General features: G+C 51.0%; 1 protein-coding gene across 2 annotated transcripts in view; it reads left to right on the top strand.

The window, feature by feature from the left end:
- The window catches only part of LOC147122524 (putative E3 ubiquitin-protein ligase HERC4), a 128,611-nt gene that overhangs the window by 14,182 nt on the left and 99,902 nt on the right, over positions 1 to 14,527 (top strand). For both annotated transcript variants that reach the window (XM_086006225.1, XM_086006216.1), the window contains exon 3: positions 675 to 751. In XM_086006225.1, coding sequence (XP_085862351.1) covers positions 675 to 751 — 77 coding nt within the window. The remainder of the gene's footprint in view (positions 1 to 674; positions 752 to 14,527) is intronic.

The following is a 14,527-nucleotide window of genomic DNA, read 5'->3' as shown; positions in this document are numbered from 1 at the left end:
ACCGGGAGCCAATGTAGGTCAACGAGCACAGGGGTGATGGATGAAGAGGACGGGTTAGGATACAGGCAGAAGAGTTATACTTATTGGTGCTCTGCAGGTATCAAGGTGTTTTGAAATGAAGTCCTTGTGTTAATTATCGATCTTGCCTCATCTTTCGATTAGGCACTTTACAGCCTTCTGGACTCAACATCGAGTTCAACAATTTCAGATCATAACCTCGGCCCCTATCATATATTGTTTATCCACACTTGTTCTTCTCTCCCACAGGGCAGCTGTCTTTCATTCTGCCAGCGCAATTCACACTTCATCTCGAGCCATCCTTTGTTTCTTAACCTGCCCCATTACCATCTCCTCTCGCCTTGAATATCTCTTAATGTCTCTTAACCTCTCCTGCCTTCTATCCTATCACAGACCTTCCCTTTTGTTCTTTCATCCCCTCCCCTTTCCCAGCTCTCACACTCGCTTAAAAATCTGTCCCATTTCCTGCTTTTTTCCAGTTCTGACGAAAGGTCATCGACCTGAAACGTTAACTCTGTTTCTCTCTCCACAGATGCTGCCTGACCTGCTGAGTGTTTCCAGCATTTTCTGTTTATATTTCAGATTTCCAGCATCTGCAGTATTTTCTTTTTGTATTAGTGTTAATTATCGATTCATGGTTTTATTTGTTTACCTAGGTTGCTAAGGAACTTTGCAGAAATATGTGTCGTTCAAGTTGCCTGTGGAAGCAATCACTCACTGGCTCTGTGCAAAGGTAAGAAAATCAAGAGGAAAATATATGGGAGCAGGAAGGGACGCTGGCTATCCTGATGGGTTGGCGGAATGGTACTGAGTAACATAGACCGGGTATGAGCCCGATCTGATCTCTGTTCTGCGCTGATCCCGGTCAGTGCAGCAACAGGGCATTGCATTGATCTCAGTGCCTCCATGATAGAGAGAAGAAAAATTATACAGGGTTCCTGGTGTCGATTGAATCTGAGCCATTCCTGTTGGATAGTACTGAGGGAGTGCTGCACTGTCGGAGGTGCCGTCTTTCGGATGAAACGTTAAGCCGAGGCCCTCTCAGGTGGACGTAAAATACGGCACTATTTCGAAGACGAGTAGGGGAGTACTCCCCGGTGTCCTGGGCCAATATTTATTTGGAGAGGAGGGTAAAAAAAAGGAATTAATTGAAAAAGGACATTTAGACAGGGCAATGCTCAGTTTGGGTTCCGCCAGGACCACTCGGCTCCAGACCTCATTACAGCCTTGGTCCAAACATGGACAAAAGAGCTGAATTCCAGAGGTGAGGTGAGAGTGACTGCCCTTGACATCAAGGCAGCATTTGACCAAGTGTGGCATCAAGGAGCCCCAGTAAAACTGAAGTCAATGGGAATCGGGGGGGAAAACTCTCCACTGGCTGGAGTCATACCTAGCACAAAGGAAGACGGTTGTGATTGTTGGAGGCCAATCATCTCAGCCCCAGGAGTTCCTCAGGGCAGAGTCCTAGGCCCAACCATCGCCAGTTGCTTCATCAATGATCTTCCCTCCAGCATAAGGTCAGAAGTGGGGATGTTCACTGATGATTGCACAGTGTTCAGTTCCATTCGCAACTCCTCAGATAATGAAGCAGTTGGTGCCCGCATGTAGCAAGACCTGGACAACATCCAGGCTTGGGCTGATAAGTGGTCTCGCCCCCTCCCTATCTCTGTAATCTCCTCCAGCCCTACAACCCTCTGAGATCTCTGCACTCCTTCAATTCTGGCCTCTTGCACATCCCTGATTTCTATCGCTCTACCATTGGCGGCCGTGCCTTTAGCTGTCTGGGCCCTAAGCTCTGGAATTACCTCCCTAAACCTCTCCGACACTCTACCTCGCTCTCCTCCTTTAGGACGCTCCTAAAACCTACCTCTATGACCAAGCTTTTGGTCACCTGGCCTAATATCTCTTTATGTGGCCCATAGAAACATAGAAGATAGGAGCAGGAGTAGGCCATTCGGCCCCTCGAGCCTGCTCCGCCATTCAATGCGATCATGGCTGATCATCCAAATTCAGTACCCGGTCCCTGCTTTCTCCCCATACCCCTTGATCCCTTTAGCCTTAAGAAATATATCCAACTCCTTCTTGAATATATTTAATGAATTGGCCTCAACTGCCTTCTGTGGTAGAGAATTCCACAGGTTCACCACTCTCTGGGTGAAGAAATTCCTCCTCATCTCTGTCCTAAATGGCTTACCCCTTATCCTTAGACTGTGACCCCTGGTTCTGGACTCCCCGACCATCGGGAACATCCTTCCTGCATCTAGTCTGTCTAATCCTGTCAGAATTTTATAAGTTTCAATGAGATCCCCTCTCATTCTTCTAAACTCTAGCGAGTACAAGCCCAATCGACCCAATCTCTCCTCATACGTCATTCCTGCCATCCCAGGTATCAACCTGGTGAATCTTCGCTGAACTCCTTCCATGGCAAGAACATCCTTCCTCAGATAAGGCGACCAAAACTGCACACAATACTCAAGATGTGGTCTTACCAAGGCCCTGTACAACTGCAGCAAGACACCCTTGTTCCTGTACTCAAACCCTGTCGCTACGAAGGCCAACATACCATTTGCCTTCTTAACCGCCTGCTGCACCTGCATGCTTACCTTCAGCGACTGGTGCACAAGGACACCCAGGTCTCGTTGCACTTCCCCTTCTCCCAATCTATTGCCATTCAGATAATAATCTGCCTTCCTGTTTTTGCCACCAAAGTGGATAACCTCACATTTATCCATGTTATATTGCATCTGCCATGCTTCTGCCCAATCACCCAACCTGTCCAAATCATCCTGTAGTTTTTCGGCATCCTCCTCACAGCACACACGCCCACCCAGCTTTGTGTCGTCCGCAAATTTGGAGATATTACATCTAGTTCCCTTGTCTAGATCATTAATATATATTGTGAATAGCTGGGGTCCAAGGACCGATCCCTGTGGTACCCCACTAGTCACTGCCTGCCACTCGGAAAAAGACCCGTTTATTCCAACTCTTTGCTTTCTGTCTGCCAACCAGTTCTCTATCCAAGTCAATACCTTGCCCCCAATCCCATGTGCCTTAACTTTACACGCTAACCTCTTATGCGGGACCTTATCGAAAGCCTTCTGAAAGTCCAAATACACCACATCCACTGGTTCTCCCTTATCTATTTTACTAGTTACATTCTCAAAAATGCTCGATGTCAAATTTGTGACTGATTAACGCTCCTGTGAAGCGCCTTGGGATGTTTTACTACATTAAAGCTGCTACATAAATGCAAATTGTTGTTGTTGAGAGTGTATACAAGGAGCTGAGGGCAAGTGAGAGTCAACAACAACGGGAGGCAGGTGATGAGAGTCGTCTATCACCAGCGTACATGTGGAACCAGCTGTTCTGTTTTCAGATGATGTCGCCGAGGGGCAGCATGTAGATGAGAAATAGGAGGGGGGCCAAGGATAGATCCTTGGGGGGCTCCAGAGGTTCTGGCGCGGGAGGGGCAAGAGCAGCCATTGCAGGTGATTCTCTGGCTATGACTGGCTAGATCAGAATGGAACCAGGCGAGAGCAGTCCCACCCAGCTGGACGAGGGAGGAGAGGCGATGGAGGAGGACGGAGCGGTCAACATACTGATAGTGTGTCCCTGCAACTCAAGGAAGCTGCTGGGAGAGGCCGGGAGTATCATCAGTGCTGTTAGCTCAGTAATTTTATTTAGCATTGTTTATGGGTTATTCTTTCAGTGACGGGACAGGAATAAGAATGTCAGGAACACAAGAATTGAAGAACACAGTCTAATATGGAAAGCCAAAACTATTATATGTACAATACATATGGGGGTTAAAGAAATATTCTATATATATATCTGTTTGGTGTACCATTAGTGTGTGTCAGTGTCAACTGATATGCAGACATTGCCGGGCTATCTGCTGCATTCACAGTACATTGTAGGAGTAACCGGAGGAGACTTTTTGCAGCACGGAATCTCACTAGGTGAGAGCTTGGAGCAGCAATAGGGCTACCACATAATGGCTCCCCTCTCGACACACGTTCACTGAGAGCCAGAGCCTGTCTCCGACACACACACACTGATAGTCAGGGTCTGACTCACATACACTCACTGATAGTCAGGGTCTGCCTCCGACACACACTCACTGATAGTCAGGGTCTGTCTCCGACACACTCACTGATAGTCAGGGTCTGTTCCACACACTCACTGATAGTCAGGGTCTGTCCCACACACACTCACTGATAGTCATCGTCTGTCCCACACACACTCACTGATAGTCAGGGTCTGTCCCACACACACTCACTGATAGTCAGGGTCTGTCCCACACACTCACTGATAGTCAGGGTCTGTCCCACACACTCACTGATAGTCAGGGTCTGTCCCACACACACTCACTGATAGTCAGGGTCTGTCCCACACACACTCACTGATAGTCAGGGTCTGTTTCCGACACACACTCACTGATAGTCAGGGCCTGTCTCCCACACACACTCACTGATAGTCAGGGTCTGTCTCCGACACACACTCACTGATAGTCAGGGTCTGTCTCACATACACTCACTGATAGTCAGGGTCTGTCTCCGACACACACTCACTGATAGTCAGGGTCTGTCCCACACACTCACTGATAGTCAGGGTCTGTCCCACACACGCACTGATAGTCAGGGTCTGTCCCACACACTCACTGATAGTCAGGATCTGTCTCCGACACACACTCACTGATAGTCAGGGTCTGTCCCACACACGCACTGATAGTCAGGGTCTGTCTCCGACACACTCACTGATAGTCAGGGTCTGTCCCACACACTCACTGATAGTCAGGGTATGTCCCACACACACTCACTGATAGTCAGGGTCTGTCTCACACACTCACTGATAGTCAGGGTATGTCCCACACACACTCACTGATAGTCAGGGTCTGTCTCACACACTCACTGATAGTCAGGGTCTGTCTCACACACTCACTGATAGCCAGGGTCTGTCTCACACACTCACTGATAGTCAGGGTCTGTCTCACACACTCACTGATAGTCAGGGTCTGTCTCCGACACACACTCACTGATAGTCAGGGTCTGTCCCACACACTCACTGATAGTCAGGGTCTGTCTCCGACACACACTCACTGATAGTCAGGGTCTGTCCCACATACTCACTGATAGTCAGGGTCTGTCTCCGACACACACTCACTGATAGTCAGGGTCTGTCTCCGACACACACTCACTGATAGTCAGGGTCTGTCCCACACACTCACTGATAGTCAGAGTCTGTTTCCGACACACACTCACTGATATTCAGGGTCTGTCCCACACACGCACTGATAGTCAGGGTCTGTCCCACACACTCACTGATAGTCAGGGTCTGTCTCCGACACACACTCACTGATAGTCAGGGTCTGTCTCCGACACACACTCACTGATAGTCAGGGCCTGTCTCCGACACACACTCACTGATAGTCAGGGTCTGCCTCCGACACACACTCACTGATAGTCAGGGTCTGTCCCACACACTCACTGATAGTCAGGGTCTGTCCCACACACGCACTGATAGTCAGGGTCTGTCCCACACACTCACTGATAGTCAGGGTCTGTCTCCGACACACACTCACTGATAGTCAGGGTCTGTCTCCGACACACACTCACTGATAGTCAGGGTCTGTCCCACACACTCACTGATAGTCAGGGTCTGTCCCACACACGCACTGATAGTCAGGGTCTGTCCCACACACTCACTGATAGTCAGGGTCTGTCTCCGACACACACTCACTGATAGTCAGGGTCTGTCTCCGACACACACTCACTGATAGTCAGGGCCTGTCTCCGACACACACTCACTGATAGTCAGGGTCTGCCTCCGACACACACTCACTGATAGTCAGGGTCTGTCTCACACACTCACTGATAGTCAGGGTCTGTCCCACACACTCACTGATAGTCAGGGTCTGTCTCACACACACTCACTGATAGTCAGGGCCTGTCTCCAACACACACTCACTGATAGTCAGGGTCTGTTTCCGACACACACTCACTGATAGTCAGGGCCTGTCTCCCACACACACTCACTGATAGTCAGGGTCTGTCTCCGACACACACTCACTGATAGTCAGGGTCTGTCTCACATACACTCACTGATAGTCAGGGTCTGTCTCCGACACACACTCACTGATAGTCAGGGTCTGTCCCACACACTCACTGATAGTCAGGGTCTGTCCCACACACGCACTGATAGTCAGGGTCTGTCCCACACACTCACTGATAGTCAGGATCTGTCTCCGACACACACTCACTGATAGTCAGGGTCTGTCCCACACACGCACTGATAGTCAGGGTCTGTCTCCGACACACTCACTGATAGTCAGGGTCTGTCCCACACACTCACTGATAGTCAGGGTATGTCCCACACACACTCACTGATAGTCAGGGTCTGTCTCACACACTCACTGATAGTCAGGGTATGTCCCACACACACTCACTGATAGTCAGGGTCTGTCTCACACACTCACTGATAGTCAGGGTCTGTCTCACACACTCACTGATAGCCAGGGTCTGTCTCACACACTCACTGATAGTCAGGGTCTGTCTCACACACTCACTGATAGTCAGGGTCTGTCTCCGACACACACTCACTGATAGTCAGGGTCTGTCCCACACACTCACTGATAGTCAGGGTCTGTCTCCGACACACACTCACTGATAGTCAGGGTCTGTCCCACATACTCACTGATAGTCAGGGTCTGTCTCCGACACACACTCACTGATAGTCAGGGTCTGTCTCCGACACACACTCACTGATAGTCAGGGTCTGTCCCACACACTCACTGATAGTCAGAGTCTGTTTCCGACACACACTCACTGATATTCAGGGTCTGTCCCACACACGCACTGATAGTCAGGGTCTGTCCCACACACTCACTGATAGTCAGGGTCTGTCTCCGACACACACTCACTGATAGTCAGGGTCTGTCTCCGACACACACTCACTGATAGTCAGGGCCTGTCTCCGACACACACTCACTGATAGTCAGGGTCTGCCTCCGACACACACTCACTGATAGTCAGGGTCTGTCCCACACACTCACTGATAGTCAGGGTCTGTCCCACACACGCACTGATAGTCAGGGTCTGTCCCACACACTCACTGATAGTCAGGGTCTGTCTCCGACACACACTCACTGATAGTCAGGGTCTGTCTCCGACACACACTCACTGATAGTCAGGGTCTGTCCCACACACTCACTGATAGTCAGGGTCTGTCCCACACACGCACTGATAGTCAGGGTCTGTCCCACACACTCACTGATAGTCAGGGTCTGTCTCCGACACACACTCACTGATAGTCAGGGTCTGTCTCCGACACACACTCACTGATAGTCAGGGCCTGTCTCCGACACACACTCACTGATAGTCAGGGTCTGCCTCCGACACACACTCACTGATAGTCAGGGTCTGTCTCACACACTCACTGATAGTCAGGGTCTGTCCCACACACTCACTGATAGTCAGGGTCTGTCTCACACACACTCACTGATAGTCAGGGCCTGTCTCCAACACACACTCACTGATAGTCAGGGTCTGTCTCACACACTCACTGATAGTCAGGGTCTGTCTCACACACTCACTGATAGTCAGGGTCTGTCCCACACACTCACTGATAGTCAGGGTCTGTCTCACACACACTCACTGATAGTCAGGGCCTGTCTCCGACACACACTCACTGATAGTCAGGGTCTGTCTCACATACTCACTGATAGTCAGGGTCTGTCTCACACGCTCACTAATAGTCAGGGTCTGTCTCCGACACACACTCACTGATAGTCAGGGTCTGTCCCACACACTCACTGATAGTCAGGGTCTGTCTCACACACTCACTGATCGTCAGGGTCTGTCCCACACACTCACTGATAGTCAGGGTCTGTCTCACACACTCACTGATAGTCAGGGTCTGTCTCACACACTCACTGATAGTCAGGGTCTGTCCCACACACTCACTGATAGTCAGGGCCTGTCTCCAACACACACTCACTGATAGTCAGGGTCTGTCTCACACACACTCACTGATAGTCAGGGCCTGTCTCCAACACACACTCACTGATAGTCAGGGTCTGTCCCACACACTCACTGATAGTCAGGGTCTGTCTCACACACTCACTGATAGTCAGGGTCTGTCTCACACACTCACTGATAGTCAGGGTCTGTCCCACACACTCACTGATAGTCAGGGCCTGTCTCCAACACACACTCACTGATAGTCAGGGTCTGTCTCACACACACTCACTGATAGTCAGGGCCTGTCTCCAACACACACTCACTGATAGTCAGGGTCTGTCCCACACACTCACTGATAGTCAGGGTCTGTCTCACACACTCACTGATAGTCAGGGTCTGTCTCACACACTCACTGATAGTCAGGGTCTGTCCCACACACTCACTGATAGTCAGGGTCTGTCTCACACACACTCACTGATAGTCAGGGCCTGTCTCCGACACACACTCACTGATAGTCAGGGTCTGCCTCCGACACACACTCACTGATAGCCAGGGTCTGTCTCACACACTCACTGATAGTCAGGGTCTGTCTCACACGCTCACTAATAGTCAGGGTCTGTCTCCGACACACACTCACTGATTGTCAGTGTCTGTCTCACACACACACTCACTGATAGTCAGGGTCTGTCCCACACTCACTGATAGTCAGGGTCTGTCTCACACACTCACTGATAGTCAGGGTCTGTCCCACACACTCACTGATAGTCAGGGTCTGTCCCTCACACTCACTGATAGTCAGGGTCTGTCTCCGACACACACTCACTGATAATGAGGGTCTGTCCCACACACTCACTGATAGTCAGGGTCTGTCTCACACACTCACTGATAGTCAGGGTCTTTTCCACACACTCACTGATACTCAGGGTCTGTCTCACACACTCACTGATAGTCAGGGTCTGTCCCACACACTCACTGATAGTCAGGGTCTGTCTCCGACACACACTCACTGATAGTCAGGGTCTGTCCCACATACTCACTGATAGTCAGGGTCTGTCTCCGACACACACTCACTGATAGTCAGGGTCTGTCCCACACACTCACTGATAGTCAGGGTCTGTTTCCGACACACACTCACTGATAGTCAGGGCCTGTCTCCCACACACACTCACTGATAGTCAGGGTCTGTCTCCGACACACACTCACTGATAGTCAGGGTCTGTCTCACATACACTCACTGATAGTCAGGGTCTGTCTCCGACACACACTCACTGATAGTCAGGGTCTGTCCCACACACTCACTGATAGTCAGGGTCTGTCCCACACACGCACTGATAGTCAGGGTCTGTCCCACACACTCACTGATAGTCAGGATCTGTCTCCGACACACACTCACTGATAGTCAGGGTCTGTCCCACACACGCACTGATAGTCAGGGTCTGTCTCCGACACACTCACTGATAGTCAGGGTCTGTCCCACACACTCACTGATAGTCAGGGTATGTCCCACACACACTCACTGATAGTCAGGGTCTGTCTCACACACTCACTGATAGTCAGGGTATGTCCCACACACACTCACTGATAGTCAGGGTCTGTCTCACACACTCACTGATAGTCAGGGTCTGTCTCACACACTCACTGATAGCCAGGGTCTGTCTCACACACTCACTGATAGTCAGGGTCTGTCTCACACACTCACTGATAGTCAGGGTCTGTCTCACACACTCACTGATAGTCAGGGTATGTCCCACACACACTCACTGATAGTCAGGGTCTGTCTCACACACTCACTGATAGTCAGGGTCTGTCTCACACACTCACTGATAGCCAGGGTCTGTCTCACACACTCACTGATAGTCAGGGTCTGTCTCACACACTCACTGATAGTCAGGGTCTGTCTCCGACACACACTCACTGATAGTCAGGGTCTGTCCCACACACTCACTGATAGTCAGGGTCTGTCTCCGACACACACTCACTGATAGTCAGGGTCTGTCCCACATACTCACTGATAGTCAGGGTCTGTCTCCGACACACACTCACTGATAGTCAGGGTCTGTCTCCGACACACACTCACTGATAGTCAGGGTCTGTCCCACACACTCACTGATAGTCAGAGTCTGTTTCCGACACACACTCACTGATATTCAGGGTCTGTCCCACACACGCACTGATAGTCAGGGTCTGTCCCACACACTCACTGATAGTCAGGGTCTGTCTCCGACACACACTCACTGATAGTCAGGGTCTGTCTCCGACACACACTCACTGATAGTCAGGGCCTGTCTCCGACACACACTCACTGATAGTCAGGGTCTGCCTCCGACACACACTCACTGATAGTCAGGGTCTGTCCCACACACTCACTGATAGTCAGGGTCTGTCCCACACACGCACTGATAGTCAGGGTCTGTCCCACACACTCACTGATAGTCAGGGTCTGTCTCCGACACACACTCACTGATAGTCAGGGTCTGTCTCCGACACACACTCACTGATAGTCAGGGTCTGTCCCACACACTCACTGATAGTCAGGGTCTGTCCCACACACGCACTGATAGTCAGGGTCTGTCCCACACACTCACTGATAGTCAGGGTCTGTCTCCGACACACACTCACTGATAGTCAGGGTCTGTCTCCGACACACACTCACTGATAGTCAGGGCCTGTCTCCGACACACACTCACTGATAGTCAGGGTCTGCCTCCGACACACACTCACTGATAGTCAGGGTCTGTCTCACACACTCACTGATAGTCAGGGTCTGTCCCACACACTCACTGATAGTCAGGGTCTGTCTCACACACACTCACTGATAGTCAGGGCCTGTCTCCAACACACACTCACTGATAGTCAGGGTCTGTCTCACACACTCACTGATAGTCAGGGTCTGTCTCACACACTCACTGATAGTCAGGGTCTGTCCCACACACTCACTGATAGTCAGGGTCTGTCTCACACACACTCACTGATAGTCAGGGCCTGTCTCCGACACACACTCACTGATAGTCAGGGTCTGTCTCACATACTCACTGATAGTCAGGGTCTGTCTCACACGCTCACTAATAGTCAGGGTCTGTCTCCGACACACACTCACTGATAGTCAGGGTCTGTCCCACACACTCACTGATAGTCAGGGTCTGTCTCACACACTCACTGATCGTCAGGGTCTGTCCCACACACTCACTGATAGTCAGGGTCTGTCTCACACACTCACTGATAGTCAGGGTCTGTCTCACACACTCACTGATAGTCAGGGTCTGTCCCACACACTCACTGATAGTCAGGGCCTGTCTCCAACACACACTCACTGATAGTCAGGGTCTGTCTCACACACACTCACTGATAGTCAGGGCCTGTCTCCAACACACACTCACTGATAGTCAGGGTCTGTCCCACACACTCACTGATAGTCAGGGTCTGTCTCACACACTCACTGATAGTCAGGGTCTGTCTCACACACTCACTGATAGTCAGGGTCTGTCCCACACACTCACTGATAGTCAGGGCCTGTCTCCAACACACACTCACTGATAGTCAGGGTCTGTCTCACACACACTCACTGATAGTCAGGGCCTGTCTCCAACACACACTCACTGATAGTCAGGGTCTGTCCCACACACTCACTGATAGTCAGGGTCTGTCTCACACACTCACTGATAGTCAGGGTCTGTCTCACACACTCACTGATAGTCAGGGTCTGTCCCACACACTCACTGATAGTCAGGGTCTGTCTCACACACACTCACTGATAGTCAGGGCCTGTCTCCGACACACACTCACTGATAGTCAGGGTCTGCCTCCGACACACACTCACTGATAGCCAGGGTCTGTCTCACACACTCACTGATAGTCAGGGTCTGTCTCACACGCTCACTAATAGTCAGGGTCTGTCTCCGACACACACTCACTGATTGTCAGTGTCTGTCTCACACACACACTCACTGATAGTCAGGGTCTGTCCCACACTCACTGATAGTCAGGGTCTGTCTCACACACTCACTGATAGTCAGGGTCTGTCCCACACACTCACTGATAGTCAGGGTCTGTCCCTCACACTCACTGATAGTCAGGGTCTGTCTCCGACACACACTCACTGATAATGAGGGTCTGTCCCACACACTCACTGATAGTCAGGGTCTGTCTCACACACTCACTGATAGTCAGGGTCTTTTCCACACACTCACTGATACTCAGGGTCTGTCTCACACACTCACTGATAGTCAGGGTCTGTCCCACACACTCACTGATAGTCAGGGTCTGTCTCCGACACACACTCACTGATAGTCAGGGTCTGTCCCACATACTCACTGATAGTCAGGGTCTGTCTCCGACACACACTCACTGATAGTCAGGGTCTGTCCCACACACTCACTGATAGTCAGGGTCTGTTTCCGACACACACTCACTGATAGTCAGGGCCTGTCTCCCACACACACTCACTGATAGTCAGGGTCTGTCTCCGACACACACTCACTGATAGTCAGGGTCTGTCTCACATACACTCACTGATAGTCAGGGTCTGTCTCCGACACACACTCACTGATAGTCAGGGTCTGTCCCACACACTCACTGATAGTCAGGGTCTGTCCCACACACGCACTGATAGTCAGGGTCTGTCCCACACACTCACTGATAGTCAGGATCTGTCTCCGACACACACTCACTGATAGTCAGGGTCTGTCCCACACACGCACTGATAGTCAGGGTCTGTCTCCGACACACTCACTGATAGTCAGGGTCTGTCCCACACACTCACTGATAGTCAGGGTATGTCCCACACACACTCACTGATAGTCAGGGTCTGTCTCACACACTCACTGATAGTCAGGGTATGTCCCACACACACTCACTGATAGTCAGGGTCTGTCTCACACACTCACTGATAGTCAGGGTCTGTCTCACACACTCACTGATAGCCAGGGTCTGTCTCACACACTCACTGATAGTCAGGGTCTGTCTCACACACTCACTGATAGTCAGGGTCTGTCTCCGACACACACTCACTGATAGTCAGGGTCTGTCCCACACACTCACTGATAGTCAGGGTCTGTCTCCGACACACACTCACTGATAGTCAGGGTCTGTCCCACATACTCACTGATAGTCAGGGTCTGTCTCCGACACACACTCACTGATAGTCAGGGTCTGTCTCCGACACACACTCACTGATAGTCAGGGTCTGTCCCACACACTCACTGATAGTCAGAGTCTGTTTCCGACACACACTCACTGATATTCAGGGTCTGTCCCACACACGCACTGATAGTCAGGGTCTGTCCCACACACTCACTGATAGTCAGGGTCTGTCTCCGACACACACTCACTGATAGTCAGGGTCTGTCTCCGACACACACTCACTGATAGTCAGGGCCTGTCTCCGACACACACTCACTGATAGTCAGGGTCTGCCTCCGACACACACTCACTGATAGTCAGGGTCTGTCCCACACACTCACTGATAGTCAGGGTCTGTCCCACACACGCACTGATAGTCAGGGTCTGTCCCACACACTCACTGATAGTCAGGGTCTGTCTCCGACACACACTCACTGATAGTCAGGGTCTGTCTCCGACACACACTCACTGATAGTCAGGGTCTGTCCCACACACTCACTGATAGTCAGGGTCTGTCCCACACACGCACTGATAGTCAGGGTCTGTCCCACACACTCACTGATAGTCAGGGTCTGTCTCCGACACACACTCACTGATAGTCAGGGTCTGTCTCCGACACACACTCACTGATAGTCAGGGCCTGTCTCCGACACACACTCACTGATAGTCAGGGTCTGCCTCCGACACACACTCACTGATAGTCAGGGTCTGTCTCACACACTCACTGATAGTCAGGGTCTGTCCCACACACTCACTGATAGTCAGGGTCTGTCTCACACACACTCACTGATAGTCAGGGCCTGTCTCCAACACACACTCACTGATAGTCAGGGTCTGTCTCACACACTCACTGATAGTCAGGGTCTGTCTCACACACTCACTGATAGTCAGGGTCTGTCCCACACACTCACTGATAGTCAGGGTCTGTCTCACACACACTCACTGATAGTCAGGGCCTGTCTCCGACACACACTCACTGATAGTCAGGGTCTGTCTCACATACTCACTGATAGTCAGGGTCTGTCTCACACGCTCACTAATAGTCAGGGTCTGTCTCCGACACACACTCACTGATAGTCAGGGTCTGTCCCACACACTCACTGATAGTCAGGGTCTGTCTCACACACTCACTGATCGTCAGGGTCTGTCCCACACACTCACTGATAGTCAGGGTCTGTCTCACACACTCACTGATAGTCAGGGTCTGTCTCACACACTCACTGATAGTCAGGGTCTGTCCCACACACTCACTGATAGTCAGGGCCTGTCTCCAACACACACTCACTGATAGTCAGGGTCTGTCTCACACACACTCACTGATAGTCAGGGCCTGTCTCCAACACACACTCACTGATAGTCAGGGTCTGTCCCACACACTCACTGATAGTCAGGGTCTGTCTCACACACTCACTGATAGTCAGGGTCTGTCTCAC

This window comes from Somniosus microcephalus, chromosome 2 (genome assembly GCF_052327205.1).
Source record: "Somniosus microcephalus isolate GS21.2 chromosome 2, FLI_Smic_1.0, whole genome shotgun sequence".
NCBI classification, from domain to species: domain Eukaryota; kingdom Metazoa; phylum Chordata; class Chondrichthyes; order Squaliformes; family Somniosidae; genus Somniosus; species Somniosus microcephalus.
The sequence above is the reverse complement of the archived record's forward strand: the minus strand, read 5'-3'. Positions and strand labels throughout refer to the sequence as shown.